At 30.7% G+C, this 24,613-nt stretch overlaps 3 protein-coding genes across 6 annotated transcripts; 2 read left to right on the top strand and 1 right to left on the bottom strand.

Moving 5' to 3' along the window:
* Window positions 1-313: 313 nt before the first annotated feature.
* Window positions 314-2,681, top strand: LOC8266410 (protein RTE1-HOMOLOG). 2 transcript variants are annotated; one of them, XM_002534086.4, is made up of 3 exons: window positions 314-439; window positions 1,250-1,537; window positions 1,776-2,681. In XM_002534086.4, exons 2-3 carry the CDS (start codon window positions 1,265-1,267, stop codon window positions 2,181-2,183), a joined length of 681 nt encoding a protein of 226 aa, XP_002534132.2. In that variant the 5' UTR covers window positions 314-439; window positions 1,250-1,264; the 3' UTR covers window positions 2,184-2,681. The 2 variants fall into 2 exon arrangements, with proteins under 2 accessions (XP_002534132.2, XP_015583841.1); XM_015728355.3 differs by lacking the exon at window positions 314-439 and adding an exon at window positions 444-525.
* Window positions 2,682-4,067: 1,386 nt separating this feature from the next.
* On the top strand, window positions 4,068-6,248 carry LOC8266412 (thioredoxin H-type-like). Of its 3 annotated transcripts, none has more exons than XM_002534085.4 (3): window positions 4,068-4,224; window positions 5,662-5,784; window positions 5,887-6,248. In XM_002534085.4, exons 1-3 carry the CDS (start codon window positions 4,135-4,137, stop codon window positions 6,028-6,030), a joined length of 357 nt encoding a protein of 118 aa, XP_002534131.1. In that variant the 5' UTR covers window positions 4,068-4,134; the 3' UTR covers window positions 6,031-6,248. The 3 variants fall into 3 exon arrangements, with proteins under 3 accessions (XP_002534131.1, XP_015583840.1, XP_025015709.1); XM_015728354.3 differs by having other exon boundaries at window positions 4,090-4,242; XM_025159941.2 differs by lacking the exon at window positions 4,068-4,224 and adding an exon at window positions 4,509-4,976.
* Window positions 6,249-7,425: 1,177 nt separating this feature from the next.
* LOC8266413 (beta-galactosidase 3) lies at window positions 7,426-13,426 on the bottom strand. Its single transcript, XM_002534084.3, has 20 exons — window positions 13,410-13,426; window positions 12,947-13,332; window positions 12,751-12,846; window positions 12,513-12,625; window positions 12,290-12,356; window positions 12,039-12,131; window positions 11,648-11,791; window positions 11,442-11,530; window positions 11,238-11,343; window positions 11,028-11,115; window positions 10,595-10,713; window positions 10,343-10,507; window positions 9,977-10,155; window positions 9,697-9,806; window positions 9,515-9,624; window positions 9,066-9,176; window positions 8,881-8,994; window positions 8,588-8,790; window positions 8,163-8,499; window positions 7,426-8,075 (listed from the first exon to the last, which is right to left on the bottom strand). The coding sequence occupies exons 2-20, from the start codon at window positions 13,127-13,129 to the stop codon at window positions 7,947-7,949; spliced, it is 2,556 nt and encodes an 851-aa protein (XP_002534130.3). The 5' UTR covers window positions 13,130-13,332; window positions 13,410-13,426; the 3' UTR covers window positions 7,426-7,946.
* Window positions 13,427-24,613: the final 11,187 nt, after the last annotated feature.

The following is a 24,613-nucleotide window of genomic DNA, read 5'->3' as shown; positions in this document are numbered from 1 at the left end:
TACATTTTGATTTCTTAAAAATATTTATATTAGTTATATTTAATTATTAAAATATTAAGAATTACTCGGACAAAATTAACAAGTAGTTGCACCTATAATCTCTTTTACCTTTGTTTGGTATGTACTTTTATGTTATAGTGCATTTTTGTAACTCCCTTTCCCCTAGATTAAAAAGAGTTAAAAGTAAATAAGAAAATTAATTTTTTTTTCTAGTTTTAACATTAATCATTTTAAACCATCTTACTTTATTAATAAATAAATTATTTTTTATCAATAAATAAGAAAATTAACTTATGGGCTGGGTTTTAAAAGAACATATATAGATGCTGTGTTTGTATGACGAAAGCCCATTAAGTAACAAAAAGAACTTGTCGACCAGAATTCCTTTACCCCAAGATCGCTTCTTCTTCCTCGACTCTCATTTCATTTTATTTCAGAGGTATTTCATCTTCATTTTATATATATAAATCGTATTATTAATTTTCAAGAAAATTATTCGCTCTAAAACTTGGATCTTCATTATAGGTTTGGATTCAATGTTTTGCTTACATTTAATTTTGATGTCATTAGGGTTTTGATTTAATACCCATTCTATTGATTACTCACCTGTTAGTATCATGATGTCATGTCATTTTCTGCACAAAATCATAATCTGCTAGGGAAAGTAGCACAATCATAATTTGTCTTGGTGGCCAAGACCCTATCTTTTAAACGCAAGTTATTGGTGGTATTCCCAGGCTTATTTGATTATGAGTTCTGGTATTCCACACACCAAACTGAATTCCACACGAATTAATGAAAGCCTTTTGATTAGTGGGACCCACCTTGTGTGTCCCCCATCAATCCGAATATTCTCATTGCCATTGATTTGTTTAGAATCTAGTATGGTGTGTTGTGGGGTGAAAATAACATTTTTCTTCGTTGATAAGTGATTTCAACTTCATTTTGGTGTTTCTAGTTGGCTAGCTTAATGGTATATAGAGGGTAACAAGGAAGGACCTTAGTTAGATGCTTATGATAATCTCACGCAGGTTTAAGCTTTAATCCCTTGTGTGTTACAGCAATTTTGAAGTTACAGGCTAAAACAGTATGTAAATGGATTATACTTGAAATTGTTAGCATCATTTGCATTATGAGTTTCATTCCAGTACTTCATGATAAGATTTAATGAGGCATATGTTTCCTTTTGCACTTGTCTGAAGGTGCATTTGTTTCTCAGAAGTGTCTAATCTTTTTGATGAAAATCTAGTTGTGCACAAATTTTATGATGGAAGAAAATGTGGATCCCGAGCGCCAAATGATGTTCGAAGAAAATTTTCAGCAAAGCATGCAGATTGATCCTAAAAGAGCTCGGTTTCCCTGCTGCATCGTCTGGACCCCCCTCCCTGTGATATCTTGGCTAATTCCATTCATTGGTCATATTGGCATATGCAGAGAGGATGGAGTAATCCTCGACTTCGCAGGACCTAATTTTGTATGTGTTGACAATTTTGCATTTGGAGCTGTTAGTCGCTTCATCCAGATAAACAAAGAAAAGGTATGTTCAGATTTTCTTATCTGAGGCCTGAACAGGATATGTTTAGACATTGACTTTCTGTTAATAGTATATTTGATTCTCAAGGATCCTTTGTGCCTTTACATGGGGTCTAGCACATGTCACTAAGCTGGCAGCATATGTTGTACAAAATATTACATATAAAAGGTGCCTTGTAGTAGATGCTTGTTATTTTGTTTGTAAGTCTTTATATAGTCACATCTTGTTAAATATTGTGCAGGATTGTTCTGCATTCAGCAGTGCAGATCAATATAATATGGACATAACTGGAAGAGACACATTGACATGGGATGGTGCATTACAAAAGGGCACGCAGGAGTTTCAACATCACGCATACAGCCTTTTCACTTGCAATTGCCACTCTTATGTTGCCAACAACTTAAACCGATTGAGTTTTCATTCTGGTGGGTGGAATGTGGTGAACCTTGCTGCTTTTATGTTCCTCAAAGGTCGTTGGGTTAGTACAGGATCCAAGGTGCAATCGTACTTGCCCTTTGTAATGGTATGTGGCATTGGACTGCTGCTCGGTGGCCTGACCTTTCTGACCTTTTGGGCCTTCTTTACATTACTTCTCGTTGGTTGGTTTCTTCTTGGTACCTATTGTTTCAAGGATTTAATTCAGTTGTAGCCCTGTGCTATCAGATCTTATTCCTGTATAAGAGCGTAGTTTAACAAACTTTGATTTAGTTCAGGTATATATCCAATAGGAATTATGAAAATTGCTCTTTGCTCGCAGCATTATAACTCTGTGTCGTTCTTTGGTGGGAAACACTGAGGATATTTTTTGACGGTTGCTGAATGCGAAAAGCTATCTGTAGATAGGAAATTGTTCGTGCTGGATTATCTGAACTGCAAGCCAATTTTTTGTTGTTCTGTTACTCGCTTTTTTCTTTGTCTAACAATTCATCCCTCTTATCTGGATAGCAGCTAAACTTTCTTTATGTGTGCATTTCAGACCTGTTCTCTTCTTCAGAACATCCTAAAGATAAATTTGCTGTTATTATCTATAGGATTATTTGACAGGCTAGTTTGCTTCCATGGTCAAAACAATGTAATCCTAGTGCTGCATGTATTCTCTATAATTCTTAGGTTTTTTGTACTAAATTTTAGTACTTCTATTTTGTGAGATTGAGTCCGTTATAGTTCTAGCATAGAATTAAATCCTTATACTTTTTTTTTTTTGCTGACATTTACTTATGAGGATTATTATTTAAATTTTAAGTTATAAGAATGATATGAATTTATTATCATTTAGATTTAAATTATATTTTTATTTTTATAATAAGCTATTAATTTAATTGGAATGATATCACTTGATTTTAGTTTATTTAAATTAGAATTATAATTTGTTAGATTAAATCAGTTATATTAATTAAGGCATGGTGTCGTAATTAATAAAAAAAAGATATAGACTAATAGAAAGGCATACATAAGTTATTTATAAAGAGAGAATTATAAAACAATTCTAATTTTTAAGAAATAATAAAAGACTAAGACAAACTAAGATATAAGGACTTAATTGATTAAAAGTTAAGATATAGAGATTTAATATTGATATTAAAAAATACAAGAATCAAATAATATATTTTACACATTAAATTAATGCGGTCTGCAATCCGAGAAAAATAAAAATATAAAAGACTAAACATATAAATGATTCTAAAATTTTACAACATGTGTATAAATATATTCTAATATATTAATATCAAAGTACGATAAAATTGTTTCTTTCAGTACTATAATTGGCCAAATAAGATAATCATTGTATTATAAAATATATTTTCTTTTTCAATTTTAAAAATTTCATTTTTATTTTTATCATTTTCTTATTTTACCCAAATTTTGTAAATTTAAATTTAGATAATACATAAAAATAAATATTTTAATATTTTAATTTATTATCAATTTACTTTTAAACAGTAAACTATTTACTTCTTAATTTAAATTATATTCATATTTGGTACTGTATGTACATGAAACTCTTATCATGTAAACTATTTTTTTATATATAATATGTAAACTTATTTAGTTTTATTATGCAGATATTTCGATTATATCATGACAATTATGTGGGTTTTATTGTGTATAAATTCTAAAGCAATTAAAAAGAAAATAGTAATAATCATAAAATTATATTTAATAGAGTTTCAAAATCAAATAACCGAATTGAAATAAGCCTTAACTATAATAGGAAACGTTCCTGAAAAGTAAGATATTACATACCAAATAAAGCCTTAATAAATTTAGTATTATTTGCAGATTAGATACGTTACCATTTTCGAATTATCAGCCCATTACGTGACTTGTAACAAGTTATAATGCAATCACAACCGCTAAGCCAATTCTACATAGGCCCGTATTAAACCGTAAGATGAAATACATGAACTCACATATTCGGATCCAACGGCCAATAATAAACAAAATAAACATTCGGCAACCCTTACCATTGTGGCAAATTTGTAATATATCCAAACAGATAAGCCCTTTTTACAAACCGTAGTTGTTTATTTAATAGCTGTGTGTAACACAAACACAAAACATATAATTTTTGAGAGAAAAAAGAATTGAGAGGGATAGAAATGGCAGCAGAAGAAGGGCAAGTGATCGGGTGCCACACTGTTGAGGCATGGAATGAGCAATTGCAGAAGGGAAATGATACCAAGGGACTGGTATTACTCTTGTTACATGTAAAAATAGTTTTGTTAAAAAGTTTCTATTGAAGTTTGGATTTCTAACGCCGATTTTTAATTTTTAATTTTTTCTTTCGAACATCTTTTTCGTTAAAAGAATGCTTTTTGGATTATGGGTTCTGCAGTTTTCGTGGTTTTGGATTATGGGTATGGTTTTATATCTTGCAGATGTGTGTATTATGATTGTACTTGCAAAGACTTGTTCCAGTCGGTTTCGTCTGTCTTAGTTTTTTCTTTTTCTCTTTTTGTGTGTTTGTTTTTGTAATGTAAATTATATAGAAAAAAAAAACAAATGTAAACGTGTTATGTATTTATATATTAATTTTGTATGGAAAAGTCAATGTCATGTAATGTAATGTGGGAAAACAAAAGGAGCCTTGATTTTGCTGTGAAAATGACTTGTGCCTGGGTTTTGCAGTGAAAATGACACGAGGGGTTTTGGTTTGATAATGATGTTTTCGTTGGATAGTTAAAATAGAATTTTGGGCTTTGTATGGTTGGATCTAGTAATCTGAGATTGGGCCTCTTCTAGGTTCTCAAAGTAATGAAATTTGTTTCATGTTGGGCCATGCTGATTGGTTTGGCTGCTTTATCACTAAATTCATGGGTATATTTTTATTTTTTTTTCCAAAGTCATGGGTACGTTGAATGGTGAAGGACGAGTGTTTATTGATATATGTTATCCAGTTTGGCTTCTGTTGATCAAGTTGAATATGTGCTACAAAACAAAGGTTTATTTATTTTGTACTTCAGTTTCTATGGTTATTGGTTAGTCAATATAACATATTCATGGGATAGAAGTCATTATCTTGAATGAGTGAACAGCTAATATTATCTATCTAATGTGACACACAGAATCAGCCCTTTTTTTGTGGCTTTACAAAAATTGTTTTTCTATCACTATTGGGTTTTGGCATATGTTATGAAAGAATGAATTTTAGACCTCCTTTGTGTTTATGCATGTAGACTGCAGGGAGTTGTAAGCCTACTTGTATATATAATGTCTTCTTGGGTTTAGATATAACGTCCGCTTAATCTGCTATAGAAAGGAATAGATTTTCATGGAAGTTACGTTCAAAGCTTTCTCTAAAATATATTTTGGTTGCTTCAGAATTTGACTTTATAAAACCAATTGGCCATGGTCCAGCAAGCAGTGGCAGGGGGCATGATGAGTTTGGTGGAATGAGGATGAACAGCCAAAGTTTTGGTTAGTTTGTAAGAGGATTATCACAGAAAATTGGATTTTGGCGGCATCCAAATCCAATCAAATCCTTCATCCTTCAATCACCGTCGTCACATGCACATTCATGCATCAATTTTAACCTGTTGGCTTGTGACAGTTTCATGAGTCATTATTCATAAATGAAGCTTTTTATCATGTTTCTTCTCATATGGTTAGCTCTGGGTGTGATGCAGATCGTTGTTGATTTTACTGCTTCATGGTGTGGACCATGCCGTTTCATTGCTCCCTTCTTGGCTGAGCTGGCCAAGAAACTGCCAAATGTTACCTTCCTGAAGGTGGATGTGGATGAACTGAAGGTATGTAAAGTTCAGAATTGAAGAAAAGGCCTTTAGACTTTTGCTTATTAAGTACAGATTGTGAACTCAGACCCTTACGGTTACGGGTACTATCACTTGCAGACTGTTGCTCACGAGTGGGCTGTGGAGTCAATGCCAACCTTTATGTTCCTGAAGGAGGGGAAGATTATGGACAAGGTGGTTGGAGCAAAGAAAGACGAACTGCAGCAAACTATAGCGAAACACATGGCTACTGCTTCCACTTAAATTGGAAAATCTCCATGCGGCTTCACTGTTTACGTTAGTAATTTTGTGTTTTTCAAAATAACTAAGACTGGTGCTGTCTACCACGAGTTGATCCTCGTAGAGTAGTGTCAAGCAATAGAATTCTGTTACTGGGACTAGTTTTGCTTTATTATCTTTGTGTGGAAAGGAAGATTTCTCTGCTGCATGCAAATTTATGTTTGGCTGATGATTCTGTGATTTGTGTTGGTTGCACATATCTGGATACTCTGTTATGATTAATTGATTAGGGGTGGCAAAAATATAGACCAGAGAAGTGTCTCCAAGGATCGCTGCTGCTATTACAAGCCACAGGCATCTTTTGCAGTTGCTCCTGTCTTTGGCATTTTTAGTTGTTGGTTGTCGGCATCATAATTTGAGTTTAGACCAACTTAAATATGCTGAGGCCTGCTAGATATACAAGTTTGTCAAATAATTTTCCCCATTTCTACGATTTTATGGTGTGAATGTCAAGCAGTGGTAGTGGGATTCTGACCCAATTGAGTTTTTTGGTTTGATTATGATTTGAATCTGATCTGAATTTATTATATTTATCTATTACCCGCGAACTTAAATAAATATAGCAGAGAATGAGTTAAATAAAATTATTTTATTAATTTATTAAGAAACAAAACTTTTATGATAAAAGTTTAATATATTCATCCTGATATATAATTTTGTAATTTTGTTTTAGTAAATATTTTATATTTATGACAAATAAAAATATATAAGTTATAAATAAAAATATTAATATTATATTTATCAAGTTATTGATAAATTTGCTAATGAGTTTTAAGAGATTTTTATGAATTATTTTATTGCATTTATTTTTAAACAAAAACATTAATTATCCTTTTCATAAAACGACTTCCAAAGATTATTTTAAAATTACTTTTACCAAATACAACCTCAATCACCTTGTAGCGTTCTGAAAATAAGAAATGTATTTTTAAATTGTTGAATTTTTAATTTTATTTTATCAAAAAATTTTATATTATTTTACTGAACTATTTAATTTTTGTTAAAGATTACTGAACTAATTTAATAAAACAAATAAAAATTTCATAAAATAAATATAAAAAGTATATAAAATTAAATAAAAGTACAACTCAATAAAATAGAATAAAGTTTAAAAATATTTAAAAAGAAAAAAGAAGAAGAATTCATGGCATAACCCATGGAAGAGTAGAAATTATGATCTTTTAAATTTTTTTCTTAATATTATTGTGATTTTGAAATTTCACTTATTAAATAGGAAAGTTGAATTTCTAGCTTCTTTAAGAAACTATAAAGCAGATCCTGAAGGCCAGAGTGAGTTTTAAGATTGAACTTGGGAGATGAAACAGAGCCCCCGTGAGTATTAATGTACAAGAGAATGACTGTGGACAGAAAGCTGAGTGTATTAAAAATGAACTGCACAAGAGAACAACAACCATAGTAGGATCCACTCCTAACATGAACAAACTGGGGAAATTTGATTTTTTACCCCTACTGAATACAAACATATTAGATCAAATCACACACCTCTTTTCCCACTGCTTCCAACCAAGTTTAAAAGGGTTGGGAGTACTGGGGCTTGAAATTCACCTTTAGGCCCCCTTAATTGCTGGAACCTAAGGGATTTTCCAACTCATCTAAAAAACAAATCACTAATTTACAACATAGTTCAATAACCCACTTTAAGTTTTAAGTACTACTTTTCTTGAATGCCAAACACCTCTGGCCACAGCCTCTCCCACTTTGACAGACTATGGCATTCCACCTATCTAACTAATAGAACCCTTTCTTTTTCTCCTGTTGTCTTTCCTATTCTTCTTCCTCATTTCTCTTGCTGGTAATGTGTAGTTAAAATTACTGGTAGTTGCAATACAAATTAGCAATTTATCAATTCTTTCCTGGAATTAGCCCCTCCAATTTGTTGGAGCACAGACAGCTTCAACAGACAGCCTCTTCAACACATTTGGACATGGGTCTTGGCCGAAGTTACTGTTGGCTATGGTGACAATACATCTTTCTTTCCCTATACATTTCTGTGGAACATAAACAGAACATGGTGAGAAGATTTCATGCAAGGTTTCAGAGTGTAATTAAATGAGAGAGAGTAATGTTAATAGTACCTTCTCTACAATATCGTAGGATGCTGGCGCATGACAAGGTCCTTGCTGGTAACTCCCACAGGTTCCCAAAGGAGTTCCAAAGCTTGCAAATTTAATGGAAGAAATTGATTGGCCTGGACTACATCGAAGGTGAGCCTTGGGACTGTGGAACTCTTCTGCTCTTCCATAGCTCTCAATGTGCCAATTCTTAATAGTTGGATGAAACTCGGCAACCTCAGCACACACACTGGTCATTGATCTTTTCACAAGTGAAATTCTCGAGGGATTCCCTCCGAGCTCCTCAAAAACTACTAAGAGATTTTGGGTGGGCTTCAACCATGATCTGGGCACATGATACCTGGGAATTTTTTAACTATTGTCAGGAACCAAATGAACATTTATATTTTCCGTATAAAACTTATGCATATCATGTAGGGAGTATTTACCAGCGCTGTGTTGGTTGGCCACAACCAACCTGACACTTAGGAGGGCGGAATGTTCCTGCATAGCTGCAGCCGTTGCAATTACCACTAGCATATGCAGTCCAATATCTGCCTATACTCTGCCCGTTAATCCAAATTTGACCCTTTCCCATACCCTCCATGTCTAAAGCCAATGGCTCATCTCCATCAGGTGCGTTAAAATATGCCTACAAAGTTGTATCGGTTAGTAAAAGTTTTCTACATGAATGATTGTTTTGACCTAACTACCTGAAGTTTCACTCTTCATAATATCTTACCTTGTGCCATGTCAATGGTTGCGGTCTTTGTGCCACCAATGATGCTTCCATCCACCCAACAGATGAAACACTATTTGGAGAAACTAGATTCATGGCTTCCCCTTTAAGCCCGACCTATTAGCAAGAAATAAATGAGAGAACAAATTTTATTTTTTTAATGAAATACATGAATGAATTATAGCAACCTGGTATGTCCATTTTTGCCAGGATAGATCCCATTTTCCCTGGTCAAGTCCATGCAATGCAACTGGACCTAGGATGCCAGTGTTCCATGTCTCAAAGTGTCCACCCACATTCTTCATCAAACAAAATAAATGTGTCAGCAAATTCAATAGGAAGTAGGTATACATAACATAAATTAGAGGTGAATGAATCATTGTCACAGGATATTTAGCATTCCAGTGTGGACTGGGCATGATATATAGGCCTGATTTTCTATTTTTCTCCACCTTTTCTTTTCTTTCTCCCCTTTTCTCTAGCCAGTTATTAGTGAGAACTAAATCATACCCGTAGATACATACTACACTTACTTTTCTCAAGCAGCCTATTCAGTTGTACAGAGTTCTAACCTTTATAGTATGTTACGATCTGATTATAAGAAAAACCAGACAATTAATAAAGATAGAATAGGAACCTGCAATCCAACGGTGACACTCAGCAACGCAATTTGGTTTTTCCCAGCATGCAAATTGACCTTTCCAGTATATGTGAACCTCCTGTTCTCCCTTGTCCCAAAGGCAGAACCTAGAATGATACATGCTGATTAGCTGAAAGGGAAATCAATATAAAATATGAAGCATATTTATGTTTCTATACCTGATAGCTGGCCGTTGATAAAAACATGAACTGCATGGCCTGCTGATCCAATAATTAGAGTGGGAAGTTCTCCTCCATGGAGGAAGGATTCAGATGAACCAATATCAACACTGTAGGCATTTTGACAAGTATGAGATAATCATAAATGTTAATGTCTTGCTGTACTTAAATTCAAAAGACATGCATCAAAAAAAGAATGGATTTTCATAATGCTTGATGCAAGACAAAAGCATGCTTGACAATCAAAAACTAGTACTTGCTGAAAGGTAATTAGCCTCACCTAGTTATGTACCACAAATAGTCACTAGCATCCCTGGTGACATTTATTTGCTCCAGGAGACCAACAGTAGTGAATGTTGAACTGTCGTCAAGAGAAGAAAGATCCTCATCATAACTCTCCCATGCAAGCATGTCAGTACTCGCTGGCAACATTTCCATTTGAGATGTTTGAACTCCAACCTACAAAGGAAAGAACGAAAGATAAGGACATGAAAGAAATAGTTTTCTTGAAAGTACGAGTTATTTCTTTTTCCTCTTCTTCTTCTCCCCCTCCTCCACCACCTCCTTCTTTGGGACATAGTCCGAGCTCAATGTATCATATGGTATGACCATGACAAGATTCATAACATAACAAGAAACTGCATACCTTTGCAGTATTAAAGACTACATTTCTGCAATCAGGAAGAATGCTGATGGACCAAGGAGGTAAGTTATAGTGCATGTTATTGAACAACACCCTTGCAGCAGATTTTGTATCATAATTTGCAAGAAAAGCTGCACAATCTCCTGATTCTGAAGAGTACACATGAGCCTGGTAAAGTAACAGATGATATCAGAAATCGGTACATAATGAAATTACTAAAATCCTGAGCAAAAGGCTTGTCAGAGTTGAGAAAACCTGTTGGAAGTTCCCTAATTGTGTAACAATGGGATCAGCTGAAACTAAAGCTCGCTCGCACATCTTAATGGACCTATGAAGCTCCTTTAGATGACCATACTTTGGTTGCCTGATTAAACCTGTCAAATTTATGCAGTAAAAGCTGTTTAATATGTCGCACTAAGCTGATAATATGTAGCAACCACCCAGACGATTTGGAACTAAACCTTCATACTTTTTCAGTTGAAACATATTATGATAAGATAAACGCTGGGGTTTCCAGATCCAATTGAAAGATACTCCTCAGTGTCTAAGATATAACATCTCAAACCAGAGTTCCAACAAGATTTTTTACCAAGTTATTAATTGGAAATCTCACTCCTAGATTTATTTTTCTTCTTTTTGTTGCTTCATAACACGATTATTTGGATGTAAAAAAATCATTAATCCTTACCATATTCATCTATGGGAGCATCATAGTCATAACTAGTGGTGAGGAAAGGACCTCCAGCACTGCGACCAAAATTAGTTCCTCCATGGTACTGTTACACATGACACAGGAAATCAATTTCACCAAATTTACAGAATTTAATATTTTAATCCATACTTAGAATTTTTTTCTCAAGAAAGGAATAGAAAACAAAAGAAAAGAAAAGAAAGTGACCATGTAATAATTAACAAAAGATCCTCCTTTTTGTATGAATCGAGCAACTGCAAACGCCAAATCCTGAACTGGGCGCTGATGAATCGGACCACCAAACTCAGAGAACCTTCATGACATGATTAAAAATAAATAATAATGGAGAGGTTTTCAATAATTCAATTTAAGGTGAAATAATAAATTGCAATAACATGTTCAAAGGCATACCATCCACTCCAAGCCTCAGTCCAAATTGTAGGCTTGTAAGGTTTGTTGGGGGAGAATGAATCGCAGTAAAATCCATTGCATGTATTTATCTATCATTGGAAAAGGTAAAGAGCTCCTTAAATTTAATGCAATTAATTATTTTAGAGAGAACATTACAATTAATTATTATTAAAGAATTCTGTTAGGTCAAGTGTCAAACAGCTTACCACTGGATCTGGGGCATCTTCTTCTTTGCACATCACCCAGGGTACCCCAGTTCTTGTTTGAACAGCCATATTTGCTGCCCAACTCATATAATTATAACCAGCAGCACCTAGTAACTTACTTTGTGACCCATACTCATTCTCGATCTGCACGTTTCAGTGGAAAGATTGAGCATAAAAAAGAAGAAGAAGAAGAAGAAGAAAAACAGTAATACAACACTAGAACAACTAAAAGGTTTTTTCTTTTCCCTCCTTTTCTTTACTTCAACTACAATAGTAACTGACACTCTGTTGGCAATTGAAATCATGAAGATAGCTTAGTTGCACAAATTGGCAACACAAGATGCCACAAAGAAGTGAAAATACAGAACCTGAAGGCTGAAAAAAATTATACCTGAGAGAGTATAATGGGGCCACCCTGGGATTCATACAAATTTTCACTCTTCATCAATCCCACAATCTTTTCAGTGAAACCTTGCATTGCTCTCTGCAACAACATATAAAAGTCATTATTATTATTATTATTACAACTACAATTAAAACAAATCCAAGAGTTTACTTAATTTGCACTATTTCTGCTTTGACTTGTAGGAGATACCGTGAAATAAACTAATATATGAAAATACAGAAGGCAGAGGAAGAAACCTTGAAAGGCTCATTGTCTGTTCTAAAGCTGATTCCTGGGACATACTTTAACCATACAGGAAACCCTCTGCAAATAATAGTAGAATCCTATGGACATTAGCAAATATACTAATAAATAAAATTCAAGAAAAAGAAGAGGAAGAAAAATAAAAACCCAAATGCAGAACAACCAAAATGAGTAAAAGAAGCAAGCAGATCCAGTGAAAGAGGAAATGGTGGGTACCCAAAATTCCACTCTGCACAAACGTAAGGTCCAATGCGAAGATGAGCATAAAGGCCTGCTTTCTGTATTAACTTGACGAATCTCACAAGATCATATCTCCCTTCAAAATTGTACTATAAACCCACAAAGACAAAACACCATATACAATTAATCAAATTAAAGGTAAAAAAACAAAATACACCATCGGCTCTCCACTCTTTAGATATTAGAAGACACAAACACACACACATAAACATACATTTCCAGGAGTAGGCTCATGCACATTCCAGAAAACATAGGTCTCAATCACATCCAAGCCTCCATCTTTAGCCTTCTGTATCAGATCTTCCCACATCTACAAAGTCCCCATTTTTCCCAAAGAAAAATTAGATTCAACCCCAAGAACATAAACATATAAAGAAAGAAAAAACAAATGGAAAGCTATAAGAACATACATCAGGGGTACTTCTGGGATAATGAATAGAACCAGAGAAAAGGATTCTCCTTTGGCCATCAATAACAATTGCCTTCCTGTCATAGGTCACACTGCATTGTACCAGCTGAGAACTCAAACATATCACCAAACACACCAAACTCAGCAACTTCATAGGAACTGAACTACTGCTACTACTTCCCATTCCTGGTTCTCAATAGCTCTCTAGGTAGCTGTGTAAACAGAAGCTAAAAGGAGAAGGAGAGAGAGAGAGACAGAGAGAACAAAAGGGTATTCTTGGTTTATGGTTATATCGGTGTCTACTGTTGAGCAAGAACGAGAACAGTGTCCATCTGTCACTATGGACTCCACAATTTCACAGTCTGGTTTCAGACTCTACGCAGCTCCCTGGAACGAACAATCTATATAAATTATATATATATATATACAGAAATAAAGTGTGTACAGTTATGCTATTTACTCACTGTTCACAAGTGTCAATAGTCATCACACTGCGTGGCTGTTGGCTACTAAAGCAGTAATAATAAAACTTACAGTACCTGACATAGCAGGGGAAAAAATGAAAAGAAAAGAAAGAAAAAAAACATGGCAACAGTAAATGTAACATGCTTTCTGCACTTTTTTTCCTTTCTTCCATCTCTATTCTCTCTACCTTGGCCGCAGCCACTCATTTTTGCATACCTATTATTATGTTTTTCTTTTTTTTTTCTCTTAATTATTATTTCCATAGCTAAATAAGAACCATGCGATTTGGCTTAATTAATAATTTTCCAATTATGAGAATCGAATTCAATTAGAACCCAATCCACTAAAAACAATGAGCTTTGTGTATGAAATTGAAATATAGTCTTCTTGTGGTTTTCATTTGGCAGTTGAGATGGTATCTTATTTAGTAAAATCTCCAAAAAGTAATAACTTGGGAAATAATTATTAATTAAATGAAAGATTATGAAATTGATAAATTTATGAATAATTAGTTAAATAAATCCTAAACATTAATCAAAATTGTAATCCATGCCACAAGGGTCTGCGCAGGAAATTTCTGGAGTAAAGCTCAATACAATAAAGTAGTATATCTGTAGATTTTATTTGAAGTATGGCAGAGACTGCCATTGGTGAGTGTTTAGCACGCGTTAACGGAATCTACTAAAGCAAGAGGAAAAAGTGTTCTCTGGAGGCTTATTTTTCTGTGACTGGGTATCTGGAATTCATGTCATTCTATTTAATATTAGAGACATTAGTGAGGTAATTATATATTTAATAGTTAATTCTTGTTACTGATGTTATTTACATTTTGTTAATGTTCAGTGAACTGTCACTGAAGATCCCCATTGGTAAAAGAATTGGTGGGTTTGACTTGTGGTTTTTGAAGTTGACTAGGGGCATTATTGTAATGAAAGTATATGGCCAGGTACTACCAAGGGCTTCAATTCCAATTCGCCCTCTAAACTTGTGTTCAAAGTTCAATTCACCCCATTTTAACATTTTTCACCTATTTTCCCAATAAGTTTCATAATGTGAATAATTAGGTCAGTTTTTTAAGCTTTTGAGAGTGGGAGTTACAAATTCTTAAATTATATACCAATATTATTGTCGTTGTAAAAGTAATTCTCAATTAATTATGTAAATCTCTACTATAAAAATGAATTCTTCTGAATTTATTACAGGATCTTATTTTTTTTTTAGTAATTGAAGGATAATAGAGTAAGAAAGAGAATGAAAAATGCATTTGATACTTAGAGATGGAACGCAGGGAGCTCTTAGTAAAGATTATGTATTAACTTAAAATCGGATAATAAATCATAATAAGGTTCTAAATTTTAGTTCAAAAACAAAACATTTTTTGAAGATCTCAAATGATCAAAATTTAGCTATTAACTAAGGGTTAAATTTTAAAGTTAGCTGGGAGCAAATTAACTTCTTACAAAATTTGGGGTATGGATTGGCATTTAAGCTGTTAAAGAAGCAGAATGCCTAATTTGCTGACAAAAACTCCACAATGAATGTCTCCATGTGAATCAAAGAACCATCCCATGAAACCCACTCACTTTCCCTTTTTCTTTTCTTCTTTCTTTTCATTTGCAATTAAACAAATATGAGAAGGAAATTTCCACATATCATATTACATCCAAATGTTTAGTCTGATTAAAATAAGAGTCCAATTTAGTGGTGGGTCAAAAGCTCTTTCTTTTTCATATACATGTTATATAGTAGTACTGGGAAGAGTTTTATTTTTATTTTATTTATTTAATTTCTTACCATCATCTTAGTGGCAATTGCTTGTGATTGCAAATATGACACAGAACATAATCCCTTAGGGCAACTTTTCTGCACCAAATCTTTTTCTTGTAGTGGATCTCTTTTATCTCTATTCAAGAACTCAAGTATTTGAACACAGACAGCCCACTCCATTACCTGTCACTCAAAACCAGACTAAAAACAACCCTTGCCGATTCAACTCTTTGTCCTTTTAAGGGCGGACAAAAGATTCCAAATTCCGTAGATTATTCAAGAATCTGGTTATGGGTGCAATATAAAATCATGAACATGGACTTCCCTTTTTTTTTTTAATAAACTTTTTCTAATATAGTTTGAATTCGAGACTTTATAGTACTTGAAACTCGTTCTATGCCGATGAATTATTTACTAGAATTTGTCGGACTTTTTCTCCTGCTCGGTTTTTTCTATATAAAATATATGTATTATGTACGGAATTATCAGATATTAATTGAATCGCATCCGATTGATTTTTTTATTTTTTCCAATTCAATTGAGAAAGGAATGAAATGTCTATTTAAGGGGGCAAGAAAACTACTTGCATGATTTTGATGTTTTTATGGTGTTTTTGGATGACAAGCACATTATTTTCAGTGAAAAGGCTAAGCATTTCTTGGTAGGCCATTTATCCTGAACAAGATCTTGACCATGCAAGATTTGCTACTGCTTCTTGAAATACAAACCGACACCCTAATTGATTGTATATTTTCTTTTGGGTTACTTGTCTGTAAATTACTTAATTTTATTTGCAAAGTAGTAAAATACAGAAAAATAGTATTTTCTTTATTTTATTTTTTAATCATTTAAACTTATATTTTTTTATTACTTTTATAAATAAATAAAATAACGATTATAGAAATAATTAATAAGAAAATAAATAATGGATAAAGAGAACTGCCACATATCAATTCACCATTGTACTTTGCAAAACTGTATTCGTCCAAAAGAAAATGTAAAAGCTAAAACCCAAAATATTAATATTAAAGAGGGGATAACAAATGGGTTAGGCAGTAAACCAATCAAAATATGTCACTTAAGCATGTGGGGAGGAGTTAGGCATTGAAGGAATAGCAGAAAATAGCATACTTTATACCTAATTAAAAATGTAATCATGCTTTATAACCTAAACCTCCCAACTTGATCAGAAGAAGTACACCAAATCCTTTCTTTACATTAATAAAAGGGAAAAGTATTCCATTCAACTTTCTAACATCAAGAGTTTTGTGATATTTTTTACGAAACTTTAGTATATTTTGAGATTCAATCATTAATAATTTGTATTCGAATTTATTAGCATCGTAAATTAAATAGGCATAACTCATTTAATCGGTGTTAATAATCAGTGAGCTTATCACTATTTTATTTCTTATCAATCTAGCTTTTAAGAAATACTAACTTTCGTTCAAGGTTAATTAATGGTGATTCCATGAAATCTGGACGAGTTTTAAATGATTTTATAATACTAGAAAGTTATACACTATGCTATCTATCTAATAAAATTGATGTTGTAGTGTTAGAGTTTATAAAATCTTAGAAGTAAAAATTATTAATGAATTTGAACACAAATTACTAACATATTAAAATCACCAAAAGGACGACATAACATCTTGTTTCAAAAAGTTAAACTACAAAAACAAGTTTTATACTTTTTTTCAGCAAAGCTTTTGTAAAATTACAAGTTTAAAATCTAATAAATCATACATTAATATAATAAAAGTAACAATTCTCTTGCACTCGTTAAAATAAATTGACCTAATATAAAAGGCTAGAAAATATCTAAACCCAATACTTATTTCTCTCAAAATTAAATACTTTTTGCCTTTGCAATTAGAATAAACATTTAACGGTAATAAATTAAAAAAAATTAATAATAAGAAAAAAAGAGCTCATGTACATGCTTTAATTAAGGGAATGAAGTTGCATAAAGAAAGGCAGATTAGGGGGGGGGGGGGGGGGGGGGGGGGGATTAGTGGTGATATCTGGTTAATAGTTAATAATATATATATATAGTATGCAATCTCACTCACATAGGCATATATGCTTATAAAGTTATACTATAATATGGTCTTAAATCTTTGTTGGTTTCTTGTGTGTCTTTGGCAATGTCTGTACTTTGTAGCATCCTTCAATGGCGTGAAGGACGGAAAGAAAGCGGTGGAAGAACCCCCAAACACTGGGGCCTTAGTCTAACTCGGACCACTTCTCTGCTCTCTCACCCACTTCTTACCGGAGATTTCGGACTCTTTTTTTTCTTTTCTTTTTCCTTTTCCTTTTTCCTTTTGGATTAATTATTAATATAAATGTTATGTAGCTGTAGAACTGAGAATATTGTGTTTGGCCACGAGGAGGAGACTTGTGATTTGTCACTTACCAGGTTGACCTTCTTAATTCCTTATGGTAGCAGCTTTTGCTTTTTAAGATGAGGTTGGATTTTAATATATACACATATAATGCATCTTTGCAATTCAATGTAAATTAAGAAATATATTTATTTATTTATATTGGGACGAATAAATTAAAATTAATTAGTTGTTTATTTATATATTATACAAATTATTATTATTATTTTGACGGTAATATATTTTAAAAAATATTATATTTATTAAAAAGTATGTGAAAAAATATATAAAATTACATCATTCTTACCATCAAGAATTAATAGAAACTCTTACAATTAGTATTATTATTTTCTTTGTAAAACAAGAGCATCATCATTTTGTACACATAAAAGGCTGCCATGATCATTCTGTCCATAAAGAAGGTTAAGTTAGCTTATGGTTAAAAGGGTTCCACTTCCACATGCAGGTTAGCATCTTCATGAAAATGAATATATATGATTGAGATGTCGTTTTCACTTTTATCTAAATATACAGAGCAGCAGGTATCGTAACTAATTAACTAACTTCTTTCTTTCTTTTTAACCGAAAAATTAAAAGCCAGTAGTTAAGAAGCTTCAGTAAATATTAATTTGTGGCTTCTTTTTATGCGGTAACGAGTTTGATGTGTAGGGTAAAGTTTTTTGTGTGAAGGTCCTACCGTACCTAACGATAATAATTTTTATTACCTCCGTCTCCATTCAATCACACCAAACTCACCTATTCAGATTTAACATATTTATTTTATATATAACAAATATTATTAGTCAATTAATTCGATTAAGGAATTAAAAAATTGATAAAAATAATTAATTTTTAAAATAGTATAAATTATTATCTGCAATCAATTATATGTACTCTTGTTAAAAATAGATACTAACGGTCGTAGTTCTAATAGAAGTATATATTTTATTAAAGTAGAGTATTATTCCTATATAAAAGCATTAGGACAAGACTAATTAAATGCAATTATGTTATTTCATTAGGTGTTCTATTATTGAGATCTTTTTTTTAATATCACTATCTGACTAATATAGAATTTGATACTTTTTAAATCATTTTCTCTTGTTCTACATATTACATGGGTTAGAGTAAATCAAATTTGATATTCTCATATTGAAGAAATTATTAACATATATTCTTCTTTTTTATGGTAACAACAATTAGGGATGCAATTAAACCAAAGTTTTAGCTAATATAAAATTGAATTCCTTCAACTTATTAAATATTCTTATGTTTTCTGAATTTAAACGAGTTTAATCAAGTCTAAATAATATTAATGCCTCTATTTTAAAAATTAAATTATTCATCAATCTATTGAAAATATTAAATTTATTATAAAGATTATTACATACTTTTTAATAAGCTATATAATTTTGTTCCAGCAAACAAATTCCAGAGAGACACCCATTGATTTACACGTGACCCCCCAAACGTGGTTGATTTCTTGTGGGCTCCACTATAAAACTGCGTCGGTGCACGTGCTCCGCATGATTCCCTTCTGTATTCATTTTGTAACTAATTAATTATAAGAAAACGTACCAAACTCACCGCAACCGCCGTCTCTCACCGTTGCTTACGAATTGAAGAGGTACGTTCTTCCGTTAACGTCGGTGGTTACCATTCCGTTAAATCAAATGGCGAAAATGCCCCTGTAAGGAAGATTGCTTTGATGTATACGTGGCAAGCAGCGAAGGACATAGACGATCTAATCTTTGTTGGATACTTACGAAGTACTGATGTATTATTTGCCACGTGGTTACATCTTTTGCCGTTGAAATTATTTTTCTCTTGATCATCTTTCGCCACTTTTCTTTTTGGGAATTCTACCAATTGCATCCCTTGCTTTCCTTCTTCTTTTTATTATTATTTTTTTTTATTTTGATAACTTTATCAGATTTGTACAGTTGATTAATTGCAATTTTATGCAATAAGACAACATTGAATACAAATATTAATTTATATTTTATTTATAAAGAAAACGATTTTTCCTTTCACGAAAAGAAAAAACTTTTTCTTACATATTGTCAATTAATATTTTCAATTTTATCTTTTATATTGTATTTTTTAGAAAATAAAAATATATCTAAAAATATCTAAAATCGTTAGACTATAAGATATTTTTTCTATTATGAAATATATGTTTGTATTTATAAATATGAATAAGATAAAATTTAGAAAAGAAACAAATTTCTAAAATGACACAAATGACTTCAATTTTGTGAAAAGGTTGGCATGTTACAATCTAATTTGATAATAAATATTTATTTAAATTTAAATAATGTTTCAATCCTTAAATTTATCATATTTTTCAATAAGATATTATTCCATCGCAAATATATATAAAATACTTAGAATAAAAATATTGTCGAACTCTTTCATTTGATTCATAATAAAATAATTACATCAAATATAGATTTCATTCACACTCCATTTTCCAATAAATATTTGCCATCTCAAAAAAGGAAAGAAAAAATAATTTTTATTTTATACTTTTTTCGACTATTTCAAAAATGAAACTATTCTAAACATATATTTAGATAAATTGATGAAAATTAGCAACTAACTCAATTTTACTTTATACCTTTATTTTGGAACTTCCTATGATAATATACAATTCAACTATAAACATATTTGTGTACCTTCCAAAATGTTGTACTTCCCAAGTCTATATTAAGAAAAAAGAATTGGCAAAGGTGAGAAATATTGATGTCAATCTTAGTTCAGATGATGTCAATCTAACTTCATTCTGTCTCCAAATTTGCAACTAAATTATCAATTAAAAACTTTGTTTATTTTCACTAATCATAAAAGCTAAAGAAATAATAAATGAAAAAAAAAACAATAAAATATTCTAATTATGCACCTCACTCAACGGCTCAAAGATCGGTATTAATGGTAAATTTGGACATAATCATCTTTTTCCCCATATGGCACAAAAGGCAAAAGCATGTTAAGAACATAAGATTTTATCTATGTGGTGAGTGCTAACCTTTTGTCCAAAAGCTATGATTAATTAGCACATGCAACTCCATTTAAGTCAAATTTGTAGTTCAGGTAATTAAGATTATGCCTGCGGGCATATACTAAACCAAAACCCATTAACAAACCCTTCTAGGGTTCATGCCCCAATTAATATTAGTGGATTCATTTGTACTTTTTTCCTCTTACAAACAAATGGGTACATGCAAAAAGTTAAGAATGGAAACTAATACTTCCTTTATAGTACTTCAATTTTGGGTTCAAGCTTTCATCATTAAATTAAATAAATCTTTTTTATTATTACCGTTGGATGAGTAATAAATATAATATAGTTATAAAATTTAGAAGATATCTTATTTTTCTTTTGACAAAGTATGAAATATACATAATATATATTACTCGTTTAACAATTTTACGAAATATACTAGTAGTTGTCAAAAGTATTTTTAGATTAAATAAAAGCAAGTTCACTCATTAATTGAGCTAATTTTGTACAAAACTAATATATTTCCAACTAAAATTAATACCTATACAAATAATTTGTGAATCTTAACTCAACAATATTTGACAAGACATGCTTGCTTTATTTTAATATATATAAATTTGATACATCTCGAAAGAAAAAAGTATTAAAATTAGACACGTATGTGTAGACTTAATTTAACGATAACATGTAATTCAATTCGAGTAAGTTTTCAAATTCAAAGTTGTTTTATTTATTTATACATAAAATAAAAGGAAGTAGATTTCATTAGGGTTTTGCACGCGACTTAGGACTGCCTATTCCTTAGTTTACAAGACATGGTTATGTTAGGGCACTTTTTGGGTGCATCATTATCTACGTTGGGACAGTTCCTTCACGCTTTAGGGACCAAGGTGTTGCCCACTTTGTTGTTCTTAGGGTTCCATGGCCATTATCTCCTACTATTAAATAAAAAGTAAACTAGTTAGTCTCTTTCTTTGTATGGTCCTTCAAAAGAAACCCTACTGGCTACTACTTTACTATAAAGTTGGATTGGATTCCCCTTTGATTGAGTTCTTGGTCATTACTCATAACTGAAAGAACCTAAAAATACGTTACACAGAAGTTGCCACTTTGGCGCCACTAATTAACTGTAACCAAAAAGAAAAAAAGAGAGAGAAGAAAAAGAAAGGTGAATGAATGTGGTTTGCTTAGTCAAATTCTATTATGCCATCATTTGTGAAATGATTTTGAGTTTAGTGGGAGAATTTACCGTTGAGATAATGACCGAAAAATCTTTTTAAGTGGATAGGGATGATTCAGGATAAAAATAAAGTATTATCGGAAAAATTGTATTTATCGCTTACTTTTTAATCATAAGTAATTTAATGTGTTATTTACTGTATAATAGTAAATAATTATTATTTTATACTCGTCGTAAAAACGATAACTTATTTAGTGTTGAGTAGAGAATTTAAATTCAAGATTTTTTATTTTTAGAAATAAATGTTCCTACCATTTAAATTATATCTTAAATATATATACCCGCTTATTAAAATATTTTAAATAGAAATTTTTTAGTTATTTTTTATATAAATGACAAACATTTAAAAAATTTATATTTTAATAAAAAGTATATGTATATTATAATTTATACATGACATTCACCCATCCATAATAATATAAAGTTAACGGTCAACTTTGCTAATTAAACAACACAATAATGAAGAAAAGTTAACGTTGTACTATAAATTTATAAGGGGTGAGAATTGAGATATGGAAAATTTGGTGTGTATATAAGTCTGGCCAATCAGCAAGTTACTCAAAAATCGACTTAATTTAATCATATTTGAGCTCCAAGTGATTTGACTGCTTAAACCTTTCCATATAATGAAGTGGAATTAAATCAAATTCGAGCTCGAGCTTAAATAATTTAAATATTATATTAAATTAAATTCGATATGCGAAGTCATTATCAAAGAAAATAAAATATCTTCAAATGTAACAAATGTAGGAGTATGGATAAGTTTTGATGGGATACTTGGGGTCATTATCAAAATTGAATTAAGTTATAATAGAATTATATACGTTATATTTTCTGTTTAATATTAAATTTTATAATATATATAAAAGGGAGGGAGAATTTTTAAACTGACTAAATTTTATATGTTCCTAATTATAATTAAATTAATTAGTAAGTAATCTCATAATTCTAATAGAATTAATCTAATTATATCATAATTCTATAATAATTTCATATATATTCTTAAGCCTCTAAGAAATTGATAAATTACTATATATCAAACTATATATATACCTATAGTAGAATTCAAATAATTCAATACAAATTTTTTACAAAAATTAAAAACAAAAGTCATAGAAAAAAGGATGATACTTTTAATTTTATTTTACTAACATATATTAATTCATATATTTGTATTATTATAATACTATATCAATATATTTATCTACTATTTAATATTATATTATATTATATATTAATTTATTAAATAAACGTATTTTATGAATTACACAAGAAAATAAGTCACACGTAAATTACAAGTAAATTAGTCACGATCAATGCTAATAAATAAATAAGTCCAGCGAATTAGGATACAAAATTAATTGTAATGGGTACTTTCCAATTTATTCTCTCATGAACCCATCACAAGATCCAGAAACCCGACCCAACTACCAGCCCATAAATTTATGGCCCATAAATCTATGACCCTCACCGTAAAAAAACAATCTCAGATTGTTCAGACCCAAAAAGGAGAAGAAGAAAAAAAAAAAACTATTTTCGGAAAAAAAAAAGATTGACTTTTTATTTAATATTTACTTCTACAATTTAGAGCTTACTTGTTTTTCTTTAATTTAATTTTAAATTTTTTAAATTGTTTGGACTCAGGAAGAAAAAGAATATTTTTGAAAATATAATTTAAAACTTATAAGTTTCATAATTTTAGCAATGTACTTTTCTATTAAATTTTTTTAGAATAACTTCTTATTTAATATTCACTTTTACAGTTAGAGCTTATTTGTTTCTTCTGTATTTTAAATTTTAGATTTTCAAGTGGATAACTTTATCTAAAAACTTCTTTGTTTTAAATTGAAATTGAAGTTTTAGACTTTACAAGGACATAAGAGAAATTGCATCGCATTTCTAAAATCTCCAAATAGTTTCGATGCATAAAAAAGGGTTTTCTTTATAAATATATATAAAAAAATCGGGTTCAAATTGTTTTTTCTTAATGACTTAAGATTTGAAAAAGTTTTAGTTATATACTATTTTTTTTTTAAATTGTGCTGAGATATTCTTTTGATATTATATTAATATTTTTCTAGTATCATTCTTTTTAATAAAATTATAGTCATTCTTTATCTTTATATATTTTTTTGTTGTTATAAAAAATAAATAGTCACTTTAACTGTTTAGTACATTTTTAATATATTTTTTAAAATATACATTTTCATGTCATCAAAACATATTAATTGCTATAAAAAAAACACTTAATATCATTCAATTCACGATTACAAAACATAAAGATAAAATAAAAATAATAAATCTATATTATTTTACAAGTTAAAATAATATATTTTTATACATTTTTAGTATTATTTTTTTAACCAGATTCTAAAAACATAAAAAAATAAAATAAAAACTTAATTTCACAATAATATAAGTAAAAATAATATTCTTTCGGTATCTTTTAGATGAAATTTTAGTTTTTTTTTTTTGATAAAATCTTTAAAAAAAGGAAAAAGATTATATAGATAAAAAAATTTAAAAATCATAATAAAAAGTTTTAAAAATTTATTTAAGAAAAAAAAGATTGGGCCCCATGAAATTTTTTCTAGAACGAAAGGAATACCACTCATGTCTAAAATATCTATTTCTCAATCTCCCGTAAATGGGCCTTTTTTCTGAGCCCAATCTTCTTAAGAAGTTGAGTGAGCCTATCAAATAAAGTAGGGCCCAGAAGGAGAGAATTTTTTACTCTTAACTGATTGGTTATTATTCTTTTTTTTTTTTTAATTTTGTTAATTAATTTATCAATTTCTTGATTAACCA

Source organism: Ricinus communis, chromosome 5 (assembly GCF_019578655.1).
Source record: "Ricinus communis isolate WT05 ecotype wild-type chromosome 5, ASM1957865v1, whole genome shotgun sequence".
In the NCBI taxonomy this organism is placed as follows: Eukaryota; Viridiplantae; Streptophyta; class Magnoliopsida; order Malpighiales; family Euphorbiaceae; genus Ricinus; species Ricinus communis.
This window is presented reverse-complemented; position numbering and strand designations above follow the sequence as displayed.

Bases quoted from the DNA above. Each gene is read 5' to 3' on its own strand.
- LOC8266410 (XM_002534086.4), top strand. From the start codon at position 1,265: ATGATGGAAGAAAATGTGGATCCCGAGCGCCAAATGATGTTCGAAGAA. The intron at 1,538-1,775 runs GTATGTTCAGAT...AATATTGTGCAG, and splicing joins TCCAGATAAACAAAGAAAAG to GATTGTTCTGCATTCAGCAG.
- LOC8266413 (XM_002534084.3), bottom strand. From the start codon at position 13,129: ATGGGAAGTAGTAGCAGTAGTTCAGTTCCTATGAAGTTGCTGAGTTTG. The intron at 10,156-10,342 runs GTATGCAGTTTC...TTTCCTTTGTAG, and splicing joins TAGTCTTTAATACTGCAAAG to GTTGGAGTTCAAACATCTCA. The intron at 9,625-9,696 runs GTATAGAAACAT...GTATCATTCTAG, and splicing joins TATCAACGGCCAGCTATCAG to GTTCTGCCTTTGGGACAAGG.
- LOC8266412 (XM_015728354.3), top strand. From the start codon at position 4,135: ATGGCAGCAGAAGAAGGGCAAGTGATCGGGTGCCACACTGTTGAGGCA. The intron at 4,243-5,661 runs GTAAAAATAGTT...GGTGTGATGCAG, and splicing joins TGGTATTACTCTTGTTACAT to ATCGTTGTTGATTTTACTGC. The intron at 5,785-5,886 runs GTATGTAAAGTT...TATCACTTGCAG, and splicing joins TGGATGTGGATGAACTGAAG to ACTGTTGCTCACGAGTGGGC.